The sequence below is a fragment of the Staurois parvus genome, unplaced genomic scaffold (assembly GCF_062004578.1).
Source record: "Staurois parvus isolate SC_StPar_1 unplaced genomic scaffold, SC_StPar_1.0 ptg000313l, whole genome shotgun sequence".
Taxonomy (NCBI): Eukaryota; Metazoa; Chordata; class Amphibia; order Anura; family Ranidae; genus Staurois; species Staurois parvus.
Window position 1 is genome coordinate 256715 of NW_028318109.1, and position 26397 is coordinate 283111.

General features: G+C 37.6%; 1 protein-coding gene across 1 annotated transcript in view; it reads left to right on the forward strand.

Annotated features, from left to right (window-relative positions):
- Positions 1-26397, forward strand: part of LOC149457567 (uncharacterized) — a gene marked incomplete at its 5' end in the record, with an annotated part of 278900 nt that overhangs the window by 209553 nt on the left and 42950 nt on the right. The window contains one exon of the mRNA XM_089683530.1: positions 17470-17536. Within this exon, the coding sequence (XP_089539656.1) occupies positions 17470-17536 (67 nt within the window). The remainder of the gene's footprint in view (positions 1-17469; positions 17537-26397) is intronic.

Here is a 26397-nt window from a genome sequence, read left to right on the forward strand (position 1 = left end):
ACAGATGGTCGTACGTTTTCCTGCAAAATGTCTTGATAAACTCTGGAATTCATTTTCCCATCAATGACAACAATCCATCCAGGCCCTGAGGCAGCAAAGCAGCCCCAAACCATGATGCTCCCTCCGCCATGTTTCACAGTGGGGATGAGGTTTTGATGTTGGTGTGCTGTGCCTTTTTTTTCTCCACACATAGTGTTGTGTGTTCTTCCCAAACAACTCAATCTTGGTTTCATCTGTCCACAGTATATTTTGCCAGTAGTGCTGTGGAACATCCAGGTGCTCTTTTGCAAACTTTAAACGTGCTGCAATATTCTTTTTGGACAGCAATGGCTTCCTCTGTGGTGTCCTCCCATGTACTCCATTCTTGTTTAATGTTTTCCTTATTGTAGATGTGTCAACAAAAATGTTAGCATGTGCCAGAGATTTCTGTAGGTCTTTAGCTGACACTCTGGGATTCTTCTTTACCTCATGCAGCATTCTGCTCTGTGCTCTTGCAGTCATTTTTACAGGACGACCACGCCTAGGGAGAGTAGCATCAGTGCTAAACTTTCTCCATTTGTAGACAGTCTGTCTTACCATGGACACATGAACATCAAGGCTTTTGGAAATACTTTTGTAACCCTTTCTAGCTTCATGCAAGTCAACAATTCTTGATGGTAGGTCTTCTGAGAGCTCTTTTCTGCGAGGCATGGTTCACATCAGACAGTGCTTCTTGAAACCAGTAAACCCAAAACAGGTGTGTGTTTTTTAGGGGCAGGACAGCTGTCAGCAACACATCCAATATCATCACACTGATTGGAGTCAAGGTTGGCTCATTCCTGACTCCAATTAGCTCTGGGAGAAGTCATTAAGCTAGGGCCTCACATACTTTTTCCTCCCTGCACTGTGAATGTTTACATGTTATGTGCAATTAAACCATGGCAACATCTAATGTTTGTGTAGTATTATGTTCAGCAGACTGTGTTCTTCTATTGTTGTGACTTAGATGACATTCAGAGCACATTTTATGCCCAATTCATGCAAAACTCCACGTAATCCCAAGGGGTTCACATACTTTTTCTTGCAACTGTATATACCGTAGTTAATATCATTTACAATAATAATAATATTATTAATTATAAATTAAGATTTGCACATAATATATTGTATAATCCTTTTTATATAAAGCTTCCTCAAATATTTTATTGATCTGGCAAAGTGTTATATATATGAAATATATTAAAGACTTTTCTTTTTTAAAAATATCCTTTGTGCTAAGTTTTGTGGGTGTCTTTTAGACTAGCACAGTTATTAAGGCATATTCTTTGGGTACAAGGACTGTGACATGTGTGCAATGTGTAAAGCAAGTGGGGTTAGACTCTGTTTAACCACTTGCCACTCTTAGGACTTATGACTTCCTTGGGGTAAATTCATTTAACTTATTTCATTAATTTTTTTCATTTCACAATGTTCAGCCAGTGATGAGCTTTTATGTAGAAGTGATTCAGGTGGCCACTTGATCACTTCTACAGGTGGCGAAAAGGGGTCTCTCCTTTCTTGCAGCCACTACCCTTCCTGGGTTCTCCCAGGCTGATCTGACCAGTAGTATCAGCTCCTGTACACTAAGAGAGAGGGATTAACATTGTTACTGTTGACCAAATCTATAGATTATGAAATACAATATTTCTCTGATATGATTTGGTAAATGAAGAGTTCTTAACCAGGAGTGAAAGGTTTAACACAACAACCAAAGTTTATTGGTGAATAGGATGGAGGTCTAAACTAACACAAACAATCTATCTAGTTACATAAAAGAAAAAGTATTAAGAAAGCTCAAACATATTACAAAATACAAACAGTGAGACAGAAAAGACATGACAAACATTTAGATACAAGTGGAAGGGATATATTCCATAATTACCATGGAACTGGACGTAAAAGTTCCACTCCCTTCCTCTGGTGTTCCAATGAGAACCCCCCCCTCTCTCTCTCTCTCTCTCTCTCTCTCTCTCTCTCGTGTCCATAGTTATAGGCCTCTGCCCCATTAATATTCATGAAGTATCTCTGCTTGATTGGTTGGCCAGTCTATTCTCTGATATGATTGGCTAACATCCATTCCCCTGTATATAGCATACACCAACCCCCTTTAAGGCAAATCCTGGCACACCCTTTATGTAATTTAAGCAGGTCAGTGCATGACCTTTTGCTGGGACAGAAGTATTCATGAACGGCTGGCCACCTTCATTGCATATCTAAATGAGGTATCCATTAAACTGCATATTTGGGAAACCAACAGGTATGTCTCATCATTAGATAATCTAACTCTGGCACCGAACTGTCTGAAAGAGGATTCTCAGCAAAGACATCTGTTATACAGTAAAGAAGGTGTAATTACTAGAAAATTCCCTTTTGCAACTATGGTATCTATAGAAGAGGAATTTATGGGAAGACGTATTGCACATCTGCACTGATAAAGCTCTAACTGAAATATATTCTTAATACAATATTATTTACAGTGTTTAATGAAAATTTCACATAAACTCATTATGTAACAGTTACCCTCCTTCTGTGAGCTCAGAAACTGGAAACAAGGATTACATCACTTCCAGTTTTGGTTTGTTTGTTTGTTTGTTTGTTTGTTTGTTTACATACTGTTGCTGGCTTGTAAAGCAGCAGATCAAACTGATCTTGGTTCAGAGAAGAAACCTGAGGATGTTGTTCATCCCTTGTGATAGCAATAAAGTTGATATATAAAACAAATTAAAGGTACAGTGCTAAAAAAGAATGTAAATAAAATAATAAAATTTTTAAAAAAGTGCCTCTTCCCGTCTTGCTCACATGCAAAGGCAGCCACATACATATGTAAATGGCGATAGCACCACATGTGAGGTATCACTGCAAACGTCAGAGAGTGAGCAATAATTTTAGCACTGGATCTTTTGTTAAACTATAAACTGGTAAAGGCTTTTAAAGCGCTGCCTATGGATAATTTAATGTACTGAAGTTTATCTTATTCCACGTGCGTGCGCATTTTTTAAAGCCAGACATGTTTATCTATTTACTCAGCTTAACATCATCTTTTGTATTTTACATGGATGTAAATCAATTGTAAATGTAATTAATAGATATTATATTGTGTTTGTGCTCACTAAACTTAATTAAAGTGTTTATAAACTGTTACTACAACAGAGCTCTAACCATTCTCTTACCTACATGACAGCCTGGAGTGAGTACCTGGGCCATGAGATCACCCCCTCAGAATGGCACAATGTTTTTATCCTCACTTGTAAAGCTTCAATCTCTTGTTACACTCAATAGGAATATTACAAAACACTCACTAGATGGTACAAAGATCACATAGCTTTACATCAAATTTCTCCACAGGTCTCATGCTCTTACTGGAGATATGGGGATGCCAAAGGTACATATATGCATATCTGGTGGGATTGCAAAAAAGTTTTATCCTTTTGGCATGAGATTTTTAAAATCTATAGTGAGCTCCAAGGAGAGTCACTTTCTCCTTTCTCCAATCTCTTTACTATTCATTCTTCGTGACTCAGTGCAAAGTATTAAAAAAAACAGCTCCTTGGACATTTTCTTGCCACTTCTAGACAACTAACCTTTGAAAAATCTCTTCCTCAGCATCCTTAATAAATTAGATTCAGATGGTTAACAACATAATGTGCATGGAAGAAATTTTAGCTTCCGACAGGACACGATTGCTAAGTTTGTCTCCTAAACTGGCTCACATATTCCTCCTTGGAGGCCCCAAAGCGCAGGATACGCACAGCTCAGTATTACCCAGTATTTTTATCCCTGCAATTTATACCAACCCCCTTATATCTATATATACATTTACTACCACATTTATTTGCATCAGCAACTCATGAATTTAATTTATCCACCTACATCTGTTTTATATTATGTATTATCCATTTTAACCACTTGCCACCCGCCCACAGAACTTTTACTACGAGCAGGCGACAGCTGCAGGCACCGCTGTGCACTGGAAGGTTGTAGTGCTCTGTGAGCAGCCAGGGTATCACGTGATCATTATAACCAATCATGGCGATCACATGATTACAAAGTAAGCAAAACTGTCATGAATGACTTTCATTCATGACATTTTGCTTACTATTATGATGCTGTGATTGGTGATAAGTGATCACATGGTACCTGTGCCAATCATAGCTCCGTATAATATGTGATCAATTGAGACCAATCACAGCATCACAATAGTAAACAATAAGTCACCCCCCCAGAGTAGTACAGTGTCACTATAGGGACACTGAACTACTCTATTGACAGTATTGACTCTACTGAAAGGTTTAAAAAAATGACTAAAAAACTATTTATTTTTATTTATTTTCTTTACATACTGTTGCCAGTTAGTATCCCTGATCACTGCCATTACCTCATGATGACACTGTACTGCACTGGTGACAGAATGTAAAAAAAATCTGTTTCATTGAATTGTTTCATTTTCCAAAAATTGTAACAAAAAATTACAACTTCAAACAAATTGCCATGCCTCTTACTAAATACCTTGGAGTGTCTACTTTCCAAAGGGGTCATTTGGGGGATATTTGTATTGTCCTTTCATTTTAGGGCCTAAAGAAATGAGACGTCTGTACATCAGGATTGCTCATTTTGTTTAAAATATATATACCATAGGTTGTAGACTCTTTAAATTTCACACAGACTAAATAATAAACACTGATTTGGGTTATTTTCCCAAAGAAACAGACTACATTTTGGCCTAAATTTATGAAGAAATATTATTTGTTTGCATAATTTTATAACAGAAATGAAGAAAAAAAATTTTTTTCATAATTTTCAGTATTTTTTCATTTATATCTTAAGAAACAAAAAACATAGTGGGGATTAAATACCACCAAAAGAAATTTCTTTTTGTGGGGAAAAAAAAATATATATTTCATTTTGGTACAGTATTGCATGACCAAGCAATTGCCAGTTAAAGTAGCTAAAAATGCCCTGGTCATGAAGGGGTTAAACTATGTCATGGCAATGTCCCCGACCTAGACCACAAACTCCTCTTACTCCTGTCATCTTTCCTCTTTCTTTAGTTTAGTTCTTTCTTAATGTCTCCTTCTCACCAGTCTTCATTCTAACCCACAATCTCAATCCATAATTATTTCCAAGGCCATCTTCTTTTGGAACTCCTTTTTTACTGACCTTTTTATTGTTACTTACTGTACATGCTCATTATTACATTGTCTTCTCTAGTTTTCTCCGACTTTCTTTTTACTGATAATACTCCCTAAATGAGAATGGTTCCATTTATCACTATAGGTTGAACCTCATGTATAGTCTTATATTGTTTATGATGTTTTGTGACTCTCTTGGATATTTGAGGACTCAACTTCTTTCTTACCCATGTTCTGTACACATGTTAACTACTGTAATTCTGTCTTTCAAAACCATAAAAGCATATTCAATCATAAAATTCATTAAAGTGTATTTTTTTCCAAAAATTTGCGTTTAAAAAACTGCTACGCAAATACCGTGTGACATAAACAAATTTGGTGCACCCACCATTTTATTTTCTAGGGCCTCTGCTTAAAAAAGATATATAATGTTTGAGTGAAGCCTTATCTTGATCACCACTGGGTTTTTAATTTTTTTCTGATATAAATGAAAAAAGACAGAACATTTTGAAAGAAAAAGATATTTTCTATACTTTTGGTTATAAACAATATCCAATAAACTCAAAGTTATTCATAAATGTATTTGGTAAACAAAAAAATCCCAACATGTGTATAGTAATTGGTTTGTGTGAAAGTTATAGTATCTAAAACTATGGTATATATACTGGAATTTATGCAGCTTTTACTTTCTGACTGCCTATCACATTTCTTGAAGTGCTAAAATGCCAGGACAGTACAAAAACCTCCAAATGACCCCTCTTTAAAAACTAGACACCCAAAGAAATTTGCTGATAGGCATGTTGAGTCCATGAAGGATTTTAATTTTTTGCCACAAATTTTTGGAAATTGTTTTTTTTTTCTAAACATAAAGCTGTCACGTAAATGATATATTGCTCACGTATGCCATGGCTATATGTGGAATAACACCCCACACTACATTCTGTATGGGAATACCACATGTGAGAGACTTTTTGGCAGCCTAGCCACATACAGGCCCCCATAATCCAGTGACCACCTTCAGGCTTACCTTATACCACTTCCTCCCTACCTATCAAATTTTTAGATGCCCTAAGATGCCAGGATAATATAACTCACCCTCCCCATAACCCCTTTTTAGAAAGTAGATACCCAAAGGAACTTGATAAGAGGCATTGCGAGTATTTTTTCAGATATAATTTTTGTTACAGGGTTTTGAAAAAGAAGAGAAAAGAAAAAATACATTTTTGTTTTTTTTCTTCATTTTCCAAAAATGTGTTGCAACAAATGAGATCTTCAAAATACTCAGCATACCCCTTAACAAATAACTTGAAGTGTCTACTTTCCAAAAAGGGGTCATTTTGGTGAGGGAGGGGTGCTTTTACTATCCTGGCATTTCAGGGCCAACATTGGAAGCTTATGCCACACATCACCCACTCTTCTAACTACCTGAAGAAGAAGCCTTTTCTGACACTTTTTGTTTACATGAAAAAATATATATTTTATTTTTGCTAGAAAATTACTTTGAACCCCCAGACATTATTAATATTTTTAAAACTGGCCCTAGAGAATAAAATGGTGGCTGTTGCATTTTTTTATGTCACACGTAGTTTTTGCATGGCTATTTTTCAAATGCTATTTTTTTTTTAAAATACACTTTGAATCTTAATGCACAAAAACACAATGTGTTGCCCACATTGTTTGATAAAATATAACAGATGATGTTATTCCAAGTAAATAGATACCAAACATGACATGCTTTAAATTTTGCACGCCCGTGCAACGGCAGTAAATTACTTAAATTTTTAATATCTATAGGTGATATTTTAAAAGCCTTTACAGGTCACTACTTTATATTTACACAGGAGGTCTAGTGGTTGAATTATTGTCCCTGATCTGATGTTCACAGTGATACCTCACATGCTTTTGTTCGTCTTTGCACACAAGCAGAGGAAGGAGGAGGGGTGAGGGATTTTTTTTTTAATTTCGAATTTTGATTTTTTTTTTTTTTTTACACTGTCCCTTTCTTTTTTTTGTTATGACTTTTATTTGTATCACAGGGAATGTAAATATCCCCTGTCATAGCAATAGGCAATGACAGGTAAACTTTTCTGAGAAATCTGGGGTCTATTAGATTCTAGATCTCTCCTCTGCCCTTAAAAGCATCTGATCACACCAAGATCAGTGTGATCAAGTGCTTTCCCAATTTAAAAATGGTGCTGTTAATATCTGGTGAAACGGAAATGATGAAATGCTCATAGTTTCTGGTTTCTTAGACCATAGAGATGATTAGAGTCATTCTGGTCTCTGATCAGCTCTATGGTCAGCCGGCAGAACTGTCAGCTGTATTCTCAGATTCCCCTTTGGGACGGGAGAGCCCAAGAAACCTTGGAAGGCAGCAAGGGATGGGGGGGGAGTCCCTCCCCACTGTTTGCAAAAATGATCCAGCAGCTAATCCGCTGCTAGGATTGCTTTTACATGAAATATGTGAAAAAAAACAGGTATCATCCCAGTAGAACCACTAAAAGTCCAGCAATGTATCAGTATGTTGCTGGTCCTTGTTGGGTATACTGTATATGAAACAGAAGAGAACATAGGCATATGATGAATCAGGTCTGTGGACCAATATGATCACGATTCTTTTTTGTAATGCCCATATTGAGGGTTAGGCCCAAAAAAGTTTTAAATTCAGAGACCGTGATAGGTTTCCATGTGAATTGTCTGGCAAGAACTGAATTTGGTGAGCAGGTATGTATTGTTGTGCCTATAAATTGCTTTGGCCCACAATCAGTTGATTCAAATCTTCCAGACTAAATGCTAGTGCTGGCAGCAAATGGGGCTGATCCTGCAAATATATTGATCACGAACAGAACTATACTTGTGCCTTCTTTGTATAGTGTCCCCAAAAATGCAGTATTAGCAGGATCAGGATGAGGGTCGCCTGAGGGCCCGACGTCCTCTAGTGGGCCCTGTGCTCACTGCCCAGAACCATAGAACTCGATTGGCATTTGCCATTGGACACCAAAATTGACAGGTCCGCCACTGGCACCCTGTACTTTTCAAAGATGAGAGCAGGTTCACCCTGAGCACGTGACAGATGTGAAAGGGTCTGGAGAAGCCTTGGAGAATGTTATGCTGCCTGTAACATCTTCAGCATGACTGCTTTGGTGGTGGGTCAGTGATGGTCTGGGGAGGCATATCTATGGAGGGATGTACAGATATCTACATGTTAGACAATGGCACCCTTACTGCCATTAATTATCACAATGAAATCCTTGGACCCATTGTCAGATCCTACGCTGGTGCAGTGGGACCTGGATTCCTCCTGGTGTACTCCAGCTGCAGCCATCAACCCAGCAGAGCCACTTCAACCCAAGGATGTACAGATACGTTCTAAGGGGTTGAAGTTATTAACTAGACATTTAAACATTTCTTGGGCCCCAGTGGAATGATCTAACCCCACACTTTCCCAGATATCAAAGTGTTCTGTCTCTCCAATCTAAGCATTGATAGTGTGATGTCTGTAACTTACAGTTGTGATGAGATAGAGACAACTTCAATCTCAGCTGGATACCACACTCAGTGACTCAATGAGAATGACATCTTGTAGATCTTGTGAAGTTTATTCCATAAACTGAGAGAATCTTACAACAATGAATATTCCATAGGTCAAAAGATCATACTGTTTCTGCTCCATGCTATGAGGCTTGCTGCAATCTCTGGGAAAGGGGGAGGGCTATCTATACAACATTAACTAAACCAAAGGAAAGTGAGGATCAGAGACAAAATATAGAAAACATTTAAAGGCATATGACAGTCAATATGACAGTCATGTGAAACATGACACAAAGGTTTGACTCATTTTTATGTATAGCGTTCCATATAATCTTGGAGTACTTAGCACAGGCAGGTGATAACAGGAATTACATAGATCAAACCTTGTCATTCTCTGCAGCAACATGGCCAGTCCAGTTTGGATGGAGTTGTCATTTAATAAGTTCTATCAAATGTACTTGTTTATGCTGACAAATTTACATTTTATTTTGCATCACAGTTTAACATTTTGAGTGATTAAAATGTAATGCTTATCTAAACCCTAAAATTAACTTTCTTAAATTTTTTAATATAGAAAATGACGACACCTGGCTGTATATTTTTATATAAAAAACAAACAACCCTTTTTGTTAACCCAAATATCTGTGCCAGTGCTTTCCCTGAAGAAGAAGAGCTAAAATCTTGTCTCAGGCGGATCCATGATTGCCAGGATGCTTATTACTAATATAGGCACAATGCAAAAGATTCAGGGATACACACATTTCTACTCTGGGGTTGTAAGCGTGGCTTACTAGTGCTGGAGGTGAATACTTGTATTGAAAACTATATAGGAAGAGACCTAGACATCAGAGGAAAACATCTGAGCTTTACAACTCTTTTATTTGTGGAAAGACAATAGGTATGAGTTTCAGATTCTGGTCAAGCTCATGCTTTGCAGGGACAGAAAATTGATGCTGATTGCTGACAACTGCTATATTTACAATGATCATATGCACACTCGCTGTGTATTGGACAGACCTGTAGCGGATAGGAATAGAGTGTTTGCTGCTGAAAAGTCCTATATTTACACTCAGTGTATGTTAAGAACACTTGAAGTAGATAGAGATAGATTTCACAGTGTTTTCAGAGACAGATAGCTTTTGCCATCCTATAAAATGTTGCTGAAAATTTCTGTATTTATAGTCAATGTATGTTGAAATGTCTCTTGGAGTAAATAGCAAGAGATCGCACAGTGTTTGCATGAAGAGACACTTTTTTTTGTGTTGTCAACAACTCCAGTTGCTGTTTAGCTACTGTGTCCCCTTTTGCTTTTTTTACTGTTTTATTGTTTTTTTTTCATATATATTTATGTTTGTTTCTTACTTACTTTTCAGTTAGACTATGGTTTAGTTACAGTGCTTAGCTACTGTGTACAGTCACTACAATATTTTGCTGTCTTTTTTAATTATTTAATTATTTTTTTTAAATTTAATTAAAAACACTCAAATGTACATTTTTTTTTAAAAAACTTGGCTGATGTCTACCCTGTTCAAACTGTGGCCTCTTAAAAGTGCTTCCATATTGTGCACAGACTGCTATGTTTTTTCTGTGTAATATATAGACACAGTGCTCAGCATAAATGAGTACACCCCAACAGATTTGTCAGAAAACCTTTACTTTCTTTTCAGAATCACATTCACTATACTACAAAATACTCCCATAGATTTTGTTAATTTGCACACACAAAAAGTATTTTTCCTAACAAATTCATTCAAGACCATGTTGCAAAATGAATACACCCCAATGAATGTTTTAGGAGCAAAGCTAAATTTTAGACAAAAAAACCTAATTGACAAGAATTCAACTACAGGTGAGTCCAATTATTCATTAAACAGGTGTCCAGCAGACAATATAAAAGCGTGTTACTTAACAAAGAAAACCCTTTCCCATTTCATGCTGTCAGCAATGTCATCACATGGAAGAGAAATGTCATAAGGCATGAGAAAGAAAATAATTTCATTACACAAGAAAGGTGAAGGCTACAAGAAGATCAGCAAAGCTTTACTTATCAGTCAGAATACTGTAACAAAAGTGATACAAGAATGTAATACAGATGGAACTGCAACCATCTCAAAGAGATGTCCAGGCTGTCCACAGAAGTTAATACCTCGGCAGAAGCATCTTCTGAAAAGAAGGGTTGAAGAAAATCACTGTGCAAGTTCGCTGCAGTTAGCTAAAAAAGTAGAAAGCCAAACTGTTTCCTGTGACACAATATGGTGTACACTGCAGAGGAATGGCATGCATGAGTGCATCCATGAAGGAGGCCTCTGCTAAAGCCCATGCACAAAAAAGCCCACCTAGAACTTGTCCGGGCCCATGCTGAAAAAGAAAACAACTAGTGGGACTCTGTATTCTGGTGTGATGAGACCAAGATAAATGTTTTTGGAACTGATGGCTTCAAAACTGTATGGTGTTGCAAAGGTGAGGAGTACAAAGAAAAATGAATGGTGCCTACAGTGAAGCATGGTGGTGGCAGTGGCCTACTGTGGGGCTGCGTGAGTGCTGCTGGTGTTTGGGAGCATTTCATTAGTGGTATCATGAATTTACAGATGTACTTCTCTATATTGAAACAGAAGATGATACAATCACTCCATGCCCTTGGTCGTCCTGCACTTTTCCAACATGGCAATGATCCAAAACACACATCTAAGGCCACTGTTGCATTTCTGAAGATGTGAACCCATTCGAACACCAATGGTGAATTCTGAAGAGGTAAGTTGAGCATCACTCTCCATGCGGCATCCATGCTCTAAAAGAGGTCGTTCTTGAAGAATTGAAAAAGATCGATGTTGCAATATGTCACCAACTTGTTCATCCCATGGCTAGAAGATGGTGCTGTCCTTACAAATCATGGAGGTCATACAAAATACTAGATGTAGTAGTTTTTGTTGGGGGGTGTATTCCTTTTTGCATCATACTGAATCAGCATATGCTGAGCACTATATATATATATATATATATATATATATATATATATATTCTAATGCTGGTTTTTAATGAAAGTTTTAAAATGTGGCCTACTAAAAGTGCTTACAGTTGCAAGAAAAAGTATGTGAACCCCTTGGGATTACGTGGAGTTTTGCATGAATTGAGCATAAAATGTGCTCTGAACGTCATCTAAGTCACAACAATAGAAGAACACAGTCTGCTGAACATAATACTACACAAACATTAGATGTTGCCATGGTTTAATTGCACATAACATATAAACATTCACAGTGCAGGGAGGAAAAAGTATGTGAGGCCCTAGCTTAATGACTTCTCCCAGAGCTAATTGGAGCCAGGAGTGAGCCAACCTTGACTCCAATCAGTGTGATGATATTGGATGTGTTGCTGACAGCTGTCCTGCCCTTAAAAAACACACACCTGTTTTGGGTTTACTGGTTTCAAGAAGCACTGTCTGATGTGAACCATGCCTCGCAGAAAAGAACTCTCAGAAGACCTACGATCAAGAATTGTTGACTTGCATGAAGCTGGAAAGGGTTACAAAAGTATCTCCAAAAGCCTTGATGTTCATGTGTCCACGGTAAGACAGACTGTCTACAAATGGAGAAAGTTTAGCACTGTTGCTACTCTCCCTAGGCGTGGTCGTCCTGTAAAAATGACTGCAAGAGCACAGCGCAGAATGCTGCATGAGGTAAAGAAGAATCCCAGAGTGTCAGCTAAAGACCTACAGAAATCTCTGGCACATGCTAACATTTTTGTTGACACATCTACAATAAGGAGAACATTAAACAAGAATGGAGTACATGGGAGGACACCACGGAGGAAGCCATTGCCGTCCAAAAAGAATATTGCAGCATGTTTGAAGTTTGCAAAAGAGCACCTGGATGTTCCACAGCACTACTGGCAAAATATACTGTGGACAGATGAAACCAAGATTGAGTTGTTTAGGAAGAACACACAACACTATGTGTGGAGAAAAAAAGGCACAGCACACCAACATCAAAACCTCATCCCCACTGTGAAACAAGGCGGAGGGAGCATCATGGTTTGGGGCTGCTTTGCTGCCTCAGGGCTGGACGGATTGTTGTCATTGATGGGAAAATGAATTCCAGAGTTTATCAAGACATTTTGCAGGAAAACGTACGACCATCTGTCCGCCAACTGAAGCTCCGCAGAGGATGGGTGATGCAACAGGACAATGACCCAAAGCATACAAGTAATTCAACAAAACAATGGCTGCAACAGCACAGAATACGCCTTCTGGAGTGGCCCAGTCAGAGTCCTGACCTCAACCCGATTGAAATGCTGTGGCATGAACTTAAGAGAGCGATTCACACCAGACATCCCAAGAATATTGCTACACTGAAACAGTTTTGTGAAGAGGAGTGGTCCAAAATTACTCCAGATCGTTGTGCAGGTCTGATCTGCAACTACAGGAAACGTTTGGTTGAGGTTATTGCTTGCAAAGGAGGGTCAACCAGTTATTGAGTCCAAAGGTTCACATACTTTTTCCTCCCTGCATTGTGAATGTTTACATGTTATGTGCAAATAAACCATGGCAACATCTAATGTTTGTGTAGTATTACGTTCAGCAGACTGTGTTCTTCTATTGTTGTGACTTAGATGACGTTCAGAGCACATTTTATGCCCAATTCATGCAAAACTCCACGTAATCCCAAGGGGTTCACATACTTTTTCTTGCAACTGTAAATACCATGTATGGAACTAATGCAATATTTTGATGTTTTTTTACTATCAAATAATACACATATTGACTTCTTTATTAAAAACTAACAGCAAGAAAAAATGACTGCACTGTGGAATGAATAATTTATAAAATAAACCCCAGCAGCCACTCTAAATACCCATGCACCCCACACTTGACACTGTACAACTAAAATAATCCAAAATAGCAGAGAGGTGCTATGTGAATATAACTTAAATTAGTCATACAATGCTCAACCTCAATGATAAATAATAAATCAATAATAACAACACTTTCATATAGGAGTCCCAAAAATATGTGACTTGCAAGTGAAAAAGTGCTCCAAAGAAAGTCCACACTGCTGTTCAGTAATCAATATTTTCTTGCTGCAGGTGATACTGTGTGTCCCTTTAAAATTCTAAACTCACCAGATATCTTAGACCCTTTACCATGTAATTTGTCAGGAAGCATTTGTTAAGCGAAAAAAAGGTATCTGGAGACCAGTCTCAAGATACGGGACTCCCCATATCCACCTCATGGCTCCAATGCATTCATATGGGAAGAGAAAAGAAATACAGAAAACACCATCATTGTGCAAACAGTTTAGAAAATGTGTTTAAGCACAATATTTCAGTGCCATAGACTGGCACCCAGCTTGTCTAGAAAAATCACAGCACCTGGTTGCCTAAAAAAAAAAATACACTCTGATTTTGATTTCTACATTAAAACCTCTCCAGTTCCTTCCTCTTAAACTGTGCCTTACTAAAGCTGCTTACATGATGTGCATTGAGTCTGAGCAATATATCTGCCTTTTTTGGGGGGGAAATAATACACTCTAATTTAATTTCCTAATCATAAACTCACCTGGTTTCTCCATCTTAAATAGTGGCCAAGTAAAAGTATGTATACGCTGTTGAGCAGGTCTGTACAATATTTCTGGTCTCTGAAATAATGCATTCTAATTTTTATTTAGAATTCGTAAGTGTTTTTTTTATATAATTAAAGGTATAATTTTACTTCTAATGTAAGTTGTAATTTTTAACTTTGTGCTATTTAGAGCACAGGATGTATTTGCTTTCAGTCTGTCGAAGAGCTGCCTTTTCATCCCAACCCCTCACTGTATCCCTAACCCCCCACCACCACCACACACACACACACAAAACTAAAATACTGTGCCCCCAAAAAACCACAGACCCTCACCTCAGGTCACAAATTCACTGTGATGAAGGCCAACCCTAACATGACATGTTCAGTAGGGCAGGATAGTACTTCAAGTGCATTTTGGGTCACCTTCAGCCAGTGCTCCAGCTTGGACACCATATAGTTCATGAATGTGATTGCTAAAACAGTGTTCACCTAAAAAAATGCACAGCGTCACCACAGGATAATAAAATGCAGCTTCTCAGTCACAAATTTCCCCTGCTGTGGTGAAGGCCCTCTCAACGTAGATCTTGTACGCCTTGTTATTTTATTAAGGGAATTGCCTAAATTTAGTGTCAGATATGTAAATAATGGACATGCTTTAGTGCTCACAACTCTACCAGGGAAGTATGTGGTGATGTGTGATACACAAACAGCAGCTTTGCTTATCTTATGAACAAGTGGCAAACTAAGAGTTATGCCCTTTGGTTTTCTTCTTGCAGCTTTGCCTGTAGTGCGATGGACTCAAACACCTTGATGGAGGGGGCACTCCATTGCCCCTCACTAATAGAGGTGCCTGCACAGAGGTGCACAGCACCTGAGCACTAATGTATGTTGCTATGGTGTGTGCTGTCAAAAAAAGGTGCATGCACTACTTTGGGCCATGCTAACCCAATCATTTTGAATGGAAAACATATGTCTTCCATTCATTAGATTCTAGACATATGTTGATTTGTCTTCATGCACCTTACTTTGAGCAATCTACATTTGAGTCCCCTATGTCCGCCCCCTAGACTGGATTTTACAGGTTACCACCACTTTAGTGCAAGTCCAATGTTTTTCTAAATATGATATGTACTTGTTCATATTATTATGTTATATGTAATTTGTGTATATATTTCTTGTTTTTTGTTTTTTTAAATATGTAGTAGTACTGTCTCCCTTTACAGAGAATCTACGGTCCTGAAGAAGCCATACGCATAGGTGAAACGCATTGACAATTATTAATTGTACAGTAATATTTTGATAATAGCATTTTCACAATATGGCGATGTGTACTACATACTATGTTAAGGGTTAAGCCAGGAATCATCTCCCTCTTTGATAGGGTGTCCTGGATGTTACAGAAAAAATGAGGAAGGGTTGTAACAGCGCAAACACTGCAAAGTCCTGGGAAATGGTAGTATGGGTGATCGTGGTATTAGTGGCTACTGTATGAAGAGCGTAGGATTCCGTGTGGCACTGAGGGCAAGGCTTCCAAATAAGCTGTAGCAACTTCTGTAGATGAGAAAAAGGAGAGAAACGCCTCTAAGTGCAATAAGTCTTTTAATTCAAGTCTAAATGTAGAAACACTCACATGTGTGAAGTAATCATAAGCATAAAAACCGTGGTTAACAATAGTTAACGGTGGGGTGGTAACCCGGGTGAAGAGCCGTCATCTCTGCGATGTGGGGAGGTCAGCTCTCGGCTGGAACAGCGTGGTGGCTGGAGGGGGAACAGCGGTGAGGCCAGCCTTCATGATCTGACGTCATCACGGCCACGCCGCCACTACGTTCCAGCGTGCGTTCCATCCGGATTTGAGGGAGGACGTGCATGAAGGCTGGCCTCACCGCTGTTCCCCCTCCAGCCACCACGCTGTTCCAGCCGAGAGCTGACCTCCCCACATCGCAGAGATGACGGCTCTTCACCCGGGTTACCACCCCACCGTTAACTATTGTTAACCACGGTTTTTATGCTTATGATTACTTCACACATGTGAGTGTTTCTACATTTAGACTTGAATTAAAAGACTTATTGCACTTAGAGGCGCTTCTCTCCTTTTTCTCTGTCCTGGATGTTATCCCATCTTTTATCGTGTTTGTTATGGTCTTTGTACAAATAAAGTTGTAATTTTTAATATGATGGTTTGGTCTCTCAGTGTGCCTAAAAAAATCTGCTATTTTGGCTGTGCAATTCTTGTCTGGCATTTTTTTGTAACATACAGCTTAAATTCATCTCCTTAATGTGTAATAGAAAGGATTGGTATCTACCCATGTTGTTTCAAAGTCACATGAGGACCCTCCCTCCACTGTACTTCATTTTTAAACAATTATTTTTGCATTGATACCCAATGGTAGTGCCCAACTTCTTTTGCCCTTTATTTGATAATCCCTTGGCTATTAGATTTGAAAATATCTAGACTTGATTTTCAATATTTGCCCCCATGGACCTCCCCAATGGAGTGGGGTTTGGATTAAAGGTTGCAATTTTCTGACTTTGCAATAGATTCAATTAACATTGTGCAAACCGAACCTGGACACATACACTCATCCCTAGAAGACAATCCGGGAGGATAGATAACAGCACACCTGTAGGATATGAGCTATAGGAAATGTATGAGCTGTTATAAGTAAACTAAGTGTGACAATATATAAACTTAAAATTTGCATTATCAGTTGCAATCCTAAGTCCTTAACTCACAAGCAATTTCATAACATTCCTTTATTTCAGTATTGACTAAAAAGATGCAGAAAGTCTTGGATCATTGATCTCTATACATGTCACTTTTTCTCATGAGATAATTGTAAAACTGAGTGTGTACAAATCATACCTATATAGAGCAAGTATTTTCTTTGCTGCTAGTCTTCAATAGTTGAAAAAATTAAATCATACTGTAACACTGGAACGGTGTGAGTCAGAGATGAATGGGCTAATGTCCACATGGGACCTAGAAGCTGTTACTGTATGCTATGCAACTTTTCATGATTCATTCCTACTCATCAGAACAGAATCTCCTCCAGCACATGGCCAGATATTTTACTGAATAGAAACCTGACAAAGAAAATAACAATCTAGGAATTCACTTGATAGAGAAGTATTTTTAAAGACACCTCTGTGCCATCTCAAATACAAAGATTTATTGTATTTTATGCTGTACTTTTGTTTCAATTATGCAAATAACCACAATAAATTTCTCTGCAGACACAGAATATTTCATTTGAAGAACTGAAAAAATATATTAAACAAGAAGTTGTGCGATTATTTGAAGGTAAGAGAGACCAGGTAGAAAATATGAATATGTCATCTAAGCTAGCTATCATTACATCCTGAATTCACAGAGTTTCCTCTGTCTGCATTTTAGAAGCTTTTTTGTCATTCTAGTTTTGAGTTATTATAAACTATGTATTATATATTCTTCCATGTGTGCGTGTGTTTTTGCATTTTTCTCCTTTAGTTGAACATTATCATTTAGAACAATGAACAATGTGACATTGGTTATCCTACCTTTGGCAAAGGTCCAGCAGTGACAGTGTGACAGAAATGTAACTGCCGGCTCCTTCACTAGTTAAAACCCCATAGAATGCAGTGACGTGGTATCACCTCACAAATGTAGACATCAAGGGAGGGACACCATGCCAGAAAGAGTGTAAGTTGTTACCAGCAACAAACTAGATTGTGTGACATAATCCATATAGTTTCTAACAATGGTTTAAAAATACAAACTAAATATTGTAGGCACTAATGTTTAAATTACGGTAGTTACTTCTAAAGTAAAAAATTATTTAGGGAAACCATTGATTTTTTTTTACCTCTCTTTTTTACCTTTCTCCTTTTCCTTAAACGTAATTTCTAGTATTCACAGTATGGTGCCACACTGGGGACTGTACAACACAATTATCCTAATCCTTCACAATTAATTACCTACCTGTCAAGAAGAACCTGAAATATCATTTTAAAGTTCATCTGCATCAATGAACATGACATGACATATCAATACCAATTGAAAAGCAAACATATAATAGGTTTTCTAAAGGGAGGATGGTGTAAATTATAAAGTTAGATTAAACAATTAGGTTCAACAGTTTAAAGTTTAACAGATGTTTATTTTATTAATATAATAGATCAGGCTGCAGTTCTAGCAGCCTATCTGAATGTCTGTTAAAAAAAAAGTGTTTGGTGGGTTTAACACTTTGATTCTTTGTGAATCTAAAGATACAGTTGAAGCAAATAATGTAACTGCAAAATAACAGTATTTTAACAAACACATAACACATACATTTGTAATTTATTTACAGTATGTTTGTTGACCTTTTTTTATTGTACCATTAACCATATAGGCTTAGCTGTATTATTATCCTTTGCATTGTACTGATGTACTGTTATCAGTTCAATGGTAATGATTTTTGGTTGTTCACAATATCTGGAATTATTTCTAACATAATTTATACATTTATATGTAAAACTTTTTGATGTGTGCGCCTAAAGCTTGCATTCATTACAGTGGTTCCACAAAAATTGTGAGTGAGTCATTGAAGTAAATCCTGGTGACATGTCACTGTGACAGGGCAGGGCCATGGATAAGGGGGTATCACCAGTCCTCCTGTACGGGGTCCAGGCAGCAGGGTGAATTAGACATGGGCAGGGAGATGTTCGGCAAGGCAGGAGAGTAATTACAGGAACCGATCCCCTGTATGGCTCTCTCTGCAGCAGCTCAAAGCTGGCTTCTTCTCCTCTCCTCTTCTTCTGGCTGGCTTTCAGCTGTTGCATAGAGAGCCATACAGGGGTTCGGTTCCACTAATTGCCCCCTGTACCCATTACCCTTCCTATACACCATATGTTTCCCCCTGATGCCCAGGCCCCCCTGTGTGCCCCTGCAAGGCTGCCGGCTTCCCTCCTCTCCTTCCGATTGGCAGCTGCAGGCACACAGTAGAATCCTTCAGCATAGAGAATGTGGGAAGGGTCTGGTAAATATGTCACATTTACAAACCCCTTTCCTTTCTGAATGAATACAATAAGTGATCGGTATTGATCACTCACAGTGTTCATTCATGAATGAAACATAGTAACCTGTATTTTTTGTGGGGAGGGGGCCCTGTCAGTTTGGTAGTATGGGGCCCCAGGGTTTCTAATAGCAGCCCTGTGACAGGGAGTCAAAGTGAACACAGTGAAATTATCTTTTTAACTGCAATTTGTACACTTGTATATTATTGTCTTGCTAACCATGCTAAAGATAATCTTTCCTTTAAGTCAGATTCTGTTGTGGGTTCTGTGCATATTATAGCTGATGGTTGAAATGCACAAGAAACACAGGGCAGTAGAGCAAGAAGAATTAAAAAAAATACATTTAGTGAGAGCAACCAGCAAAAGGTTTATCAGTAATGATACATGAAATTAATAATATTGAATGATAGCAAGTGTATAATCCATTTTCCTTTTTGCTAGTATGATCGATTTAAAACAATTGTCACCTGGTACTTACATTATAGAGAAAGCAGGCTGTTTATCTTATTACCAGGCAGAAATGTCTGATTTACTTAACACCTAATGAGCTTTAATATGTACTTTATCAAGGTCACTCTGTTTAGGTCTTCTTTGTGCCTCTCAGAGTTTTGTGATTGCACCCAAGAACTGATCCTAATGTGATGGTACAAAACAACAAATCTTTCTTTCTGACTCCACAAATTAGGTTCTTTTCAAAGCCAACTCATTTATTTTATATTTAACTGACTAACTATAGAAAGTATCACCTAATGTACATTTTAAAACCATTTTAAAAGCTAAAATAGGTCTTAAGCAAAATGCCATTTGCACCATTGTGCAGATAACCATTCAATATCAAATATGATATTCAGATGTTCAAAAAGTTCACTTCTGTCTCCCCTGCAGGATTTTATATTTCATATCTGAATGGAAATTAAGTGAAAATAATTTGCCTTTGTACAATATGTTGTAGTCATGCAATCAATTACCATGTGTGGTCAAAGCACTGTGCTACAAAGAGTTTTTAAAAGCCTACAATTGCTGCTCATTTGTGTAGTCTGTGAAACCCGTTGCTCAGTACAACTAATTGACAACTCTGGTAGCACATTAAAGAAATAACTCAATAATACAGAGCCAAGTGCTAAACAGTTATCTCTAAAAGCATTTTAATAGCAGGTAATTACTGCTTCAGGCATTGATTTAATGAATGTTGCTCAAAACTGGTTTTGAGTAAATTAACAGAAATCAATTGCTTTCATACCTGACTGTAGTCAGCCAACAAACTAAATTTAAAAATGAGGGCCTTGTAATGTTATTCTTGTCATACAAGTGTAATAAAGATTGTGGTTTGCATAGTTCAGTTGGCATTTTTGTAAGTACTTTAATGGTTTTGATGAGAACTGTGTGCATACTATAACAATATGAATGCAATGCAAAAACAGACACATATATTAAACTAATTATGTTAAAGAATAACTCAGGGTGTGGGAGAATACTACTGAGGCAAACCACTGTGCTTTATGTAAATGCTTATTTATTCTTTCAGGATGATATTGTAGTATGTTAGCAGGGAATTCCACCCAGAAGTCGTAACTTTCTTGAAATGAAGAAAGGTCCTTCTTCAGGTGTGCAGCCATGTGGGAATAGCAGGAAGACTGATCTCTTAAACCATATTGCAGAGCAAAAGCTATGTGAGCTTATTTAATGTCAGTACAAAGAGTAGTGAGGGTTGGAAAAATGCACACATGTATTACATACATGTAATATATACACAATTTAGCTTGATTTTGACTGTTGGCTATTCCACATCTTTTTTGTACTACATTAGAAACCTGATTGCTACAGGTATGAAGCTACAGGTATGGTTTTTCCTATGATTCAGTAAACTCTAACTAGAATAGAAAATGGAGACCTCCACCTGCTAGATGTTTAACACATAGTGTTATTTCTTAAATGAGACTGACACATAGGATAAATGGGGATTGGGTGTTTAAATGTGGTAGCTATGATTTTTTTTATATATATGATAGAGGGACTGACCTGTACATGGAAGATTCATTTAGATGTAGGGGACACATGGATTGTGAGGAGAGAGTAGGCTACATGTTGATCTGTGCCTGTTGTGCCTTCTACATGGAGAAAACAATTAGACCTATTAGAAGGTATTTATATGACCACACGTATGGCATTACCAAGTTTGATCTCAGATCTCCTAAAGCTCAAGATTTTGCCCTGGTATACAACATACCAATATGCTAAAATAATGGATGCTCAAGCAGAGGATGAAAAATCCAAGAAAAGAACATTTTGATTGATTTACAGAGATTCTCTGTGTGTCATCATGTCAGTTTCCATGAGGCCTGAGAAGCTGGGTGGAGCCATCACCTCCTGCACTGCCTCTTAAGAAGTCATGGAGGCAACTCACAATGAGCTGTTCCTCTGATATAGTCAGTGGGATGGCACCAAAACTGGTTAGGTTGTGGCTTGTAATTCTCCCTAAACCTGTTTCCTTTGGGATTATGTGGAGCCTACAGGTTCACAATGAGTATACCTACATCCACAATATTTTTTGACTGTGACACATTTGTGAACTATTCCACATGTGATGACAGCCATGTTTGTTCGGCCTACTATAAGTCTGATGCCACATTGCAAGCCATATGAAAATTAGATTTTTGTAGATTGGTTGCACTTTTTATTCATGTTTTATTTACCAACACCCAACATGTTTGCAGTGCTTCATATACAGTATGACTGTGTTGTGGCAGACCCTCTAATACCGCACTTGAGGGTTTAAAGATTCATAAGTGAACAATTGGATATTTATCCACTACACATGATCTACAGCCATTTTGGGGCTTTAATCTTTGCATTTCAGAGGTCAATTTCTACTCACCATTGAATTAATACTTATCATGCCTATAATGACTCATACACAAGTATGTTTGATTATGCAGTGTTCTGTGGCGGATCCCTCTAATACTGCATATTTAGGCTTTTAGAAGACTAAAGTAGATTCACATACATGGGAGATTGGCTATCAATCCACTATACAAGATTGATGGCTACTTTGAGTTTATGATCTATTGCATGCATCTGTTTGGTTCAATCTAGATCAATGTTCATGGACAATCAGTTCAAATGCGTGAATGATACAATAGATATTGTTGAATTTATTAATACGTGACATACCTAGAAATAAGGTATGCTAGCATAGCCTTGCATGGAATTGTTGACAGTCATTTAGTGACACATTAGGTTTATTCCACAACCCCCTAATTAAGTTTACATACCTGATGTATGGGCATATAGGGAGGAAAGTTTGTTTAAACTTTGAATGTGTAATAAATTTTGTATATGATGTTAAAAGCTGTTTTTGGAATATATTTTGTCTTTTTAATATATATTATATCTTTGTGATAAGAATGTGAAATCAAATTTGCAAGACACAAAAAAAGAATTTTAATCTGCCAAAAGTATTACAGTACCTGAAAAATATGCCTATTATAAATGTACAATCAAATATAAAAACCTAATACGCATTGTTTAGTTGGTTTCTTTTTGCAAATATCAGTACTCCTCCAGTAAATTTAAAGCTGATAGCTAGGCAAATATAAGTCCTAAAGTAATGCAGCTTTGAAATTAATTCATCATTAAATGTCTTTTGTTAAACGCAAGCAGTGTAAGTATTTGAATTTGACCTGATAGCAGCCTCTTGCAGTGCCCTTACAGCAGATGTGCTACTTCTTTTCTAAGTTTCCATTCACAGGCTGAGGTAAGTCCAGGACAACCAGGGCTCAGGGGAAGTGCATTTAATAATACTATTAGATTGAAAACAACTAGTGTCAGAAAAAAAAAATAATGAAAGGGTAGATTGTGCAGCAGAAGTGTTTTTTTCATTTTGTCTTTTAATGGGATGTTTGGCTTTATCTTGTTATTTTTGGCTTGAATGTTGCTTAAAAAACAACAATGCAAAGCAATATCCCAGATTTTCAGAGTACTTTGAACCAATGTACAGGATGCATTCTGTCTGCTGGCACCTTGGTGGAGCAGCGTAAGCATATACAGTATATCAGCACTAACTTCTCTGGGCCATCCAGATGAACGCTACATTAAAAAGCCAGTCCAGTTTAGTGGCATGGGGGCACTTATATATAGGTATGCTTGGATAATGCAATTACAGTGAAATAGATTATTTTAGTTTGACCTATATTTCTATGATGGATTATACAAAAATTCAAATTTGCTTTAGTATGTTTTTAAAAAACGAAATGTCCAAGCACATTTTACCAATGTATCAATTTGAGCAATAACCTTATCCTACTTGGTTACAAAGTTTTATTGCTTCCCCTTTAAATATGATGTAAACATAGATTGTTGGGTTTACATCGGTTTTTATACTATCCATTTCCGATTTTTCTTCTTTGTTTTAGCTCCCTAAATAGGGACACAGATTTAATTGGCACCAATGTTCATATTTCCATCTGTAATAAAACACAGTTGGCCGCTTTTATTCAATGTTTGTGTCCAGCAGAGTATAATAACTCTGCTGTGACTCCTGATCCACAACAAAATGGCGCGGACGCGACCACGCATGCGCACTAGTTGCCCTTCGACAAAATGGCAGCCACACGTTTGCCCCATTGTAATCTAGTGTCACTGAAGAAATCCAGTGATGTAATACACACCAATCATGATGACGTGCTATCTTTAACTATACTTGATACAATCCCTCCACTAAACGAGAGATTCTCAGCTGTACGGTAAGGTAAACACAGCTTGGGGCATCCTGGGTGATGGGACAACATTGACCATATATGTTTCAGTACACATCAATAGAATTCAGTGCTAACTTCAAGTTTGGCTGACTTTAAAAAAAAGGCATACACGAGATACGCTTCTACAAACATTTTAAATGACATTTTAGAGCAACCAGAGATATTCCACACATACACACACCACCTGTATTGATAAGACATGTACAAATGTTTGGTGCATGCTATTAGCACACAGGTGAAAATACATAGGCTTCCACATTTACAATTGGCTTGTTTCCTACCACTTGCATTTTTGTGAGGGTAGGCACCAGCAAATTTGTTTTCAACAACAGTTATACACCACCCGCTGACATAAATCAGGGCCACTGCCTTATGTAGCCCTTGTGATATTCAGGAAGTCAGCAGGATCACACAGCATATGCTTCTTAAAGTATAACCAAAGGAAAACTTTTTTTTGTTTTGTTTTGGATGGAGCTGATAGGGATTAGAATACCTGGTATACCTTGTTATGCTGTCTGTGCACCCATTAGGGAGATTCACCCCCTCTATATATCCTATTTACCATTATTATTGAAAGTAAAAGTAAATGAAAATCCCACATTTTTGGTTGTCCCCAGAAAAATAATAGAAGAGAAATCTTCCAATAGGAACACTAGTTCTGGTGGCCTGGAGGGGGCAAGGGATTTCCTTTCACTTCCTATTTTGGCTTTGGGATATGAAGTGAAAGTATATCTCCTCAACTGGACACAGATGGATGAAAGAATTGAACAGGTGTTATTTTTTTTATTTTTTATTTTTTTCCAGGTGTTATAACGCTCCCATACTCCAAAATGAAAAAAAAATGTTTTGCTTAAGTTCTACTTTAAGAAAAACAGGCTTTATTCAGCTTAAATAGCTTGTCAGAAGCACAATGTCAGTTCTAAACAGCAATTTCAAAGGTTAACATAACTTTAAAAAAATAGAAATATGATTTACTTGTGCCCCTTTCATTTCTCTAATGGTGGTTATTTGGGCCTCTAGATTTCTTCGCTGTGCTTCTATTTTTCTGCAGTGCCATATTCATTTGCTGTTGTGCAGTGTTGGCCACAAGCAATTGCTTTAATATATGCTCAATTTCTGACTTGAAAGAGGGGTGTTGTCCCTTTAAATGTGTTTGCCTTTGAGCATCCTAGCACCAGTTGTGATATCCAGGGGGTCATTGGGTATGTACAACACAGGTTTATTAAACAAAACAGAATTTATTTAACTTAAATGGCTTGTCAGCAGCAATACAGTCCCCAACAGCAAATAAACTCAAAGGCTGCCCTTCAGTTTAACATAACTTCAAGGCAAACAGAAATATGCTTACTTCATTGATGAAGATTTTCAAGTAACAAAAGTCCAGACCACAGAGGCACAGCAGAGCCCAGCCAGAATCATGGGTTTTCCACAGTTGCACACAGGTGCAGCCAAACAGCTACACTCCCGTCTCCTCTTCTCCAATTCCTCCTCCCAACTTTTCTTCACTTCCTCTTTATCAGCCTTCTACTGTGTTAACTTGCCACACAAAGCGAGAGAATAAGTAACTTCCATTCAGGACCAGGGATGAGCTCAGGCATGTTTAGATCCTATCCCACAAGGTAGTTGATACTGTACAGAGCCCCATTTCTTGTATACTTGTGACTGCGAGGGTGGGTAATGCTTCTGCCACTTACCACTGGATCTGTTACTTCAACAGCTTTCCTGGTGGGATTGTATAGGTGGGTCCGGCCTATGATCCGAACATGCCTGAGCTCACTTCAGGACACAACACTTGGGCCAGTATGCCCATTTAAGCCTGTGTTCCATATCCTAGGATTTTATGCCCACCTGACTATACATCTATTTGATTGGAATTAACTGCTCTATTTCTTATTGATGTCTGACTGGGGAATAATTTCTACTCATCAAAATTAAGTCCAGGATTATGAATTCAGGTGCACCTACTATCTAATTGGTGAATAGTTACCTTGTGTATGGCACAGGAACCCACAACATTTTTGGAGGGGAACATAAAGGTGATCAAAATATGTCTATTTAATCTTTTCTGTAATAACAATTATAACATTTGTATTGCAATCAGGATTATTGACCATGATGCCTGGAGCTTTCTACATAACTACATCCCAAATTAATATTGTTTTTTTTAAGTAAGAACACTTATATGGTCCTTAGACCTTTATTTTTTTCATACTTCATCATACACTACTCAAAATAATTAAAGGAACACTTTTTAATCAGAGTATAGCATCAAGTCAGTTAAACTCCTCGGATATTAATCTGGTCAGTTAAGTAGCAGAGGGGTTTGTTAATCAATTTCAACTGCTTTGGTGTTAATGAAATTAACAACAGG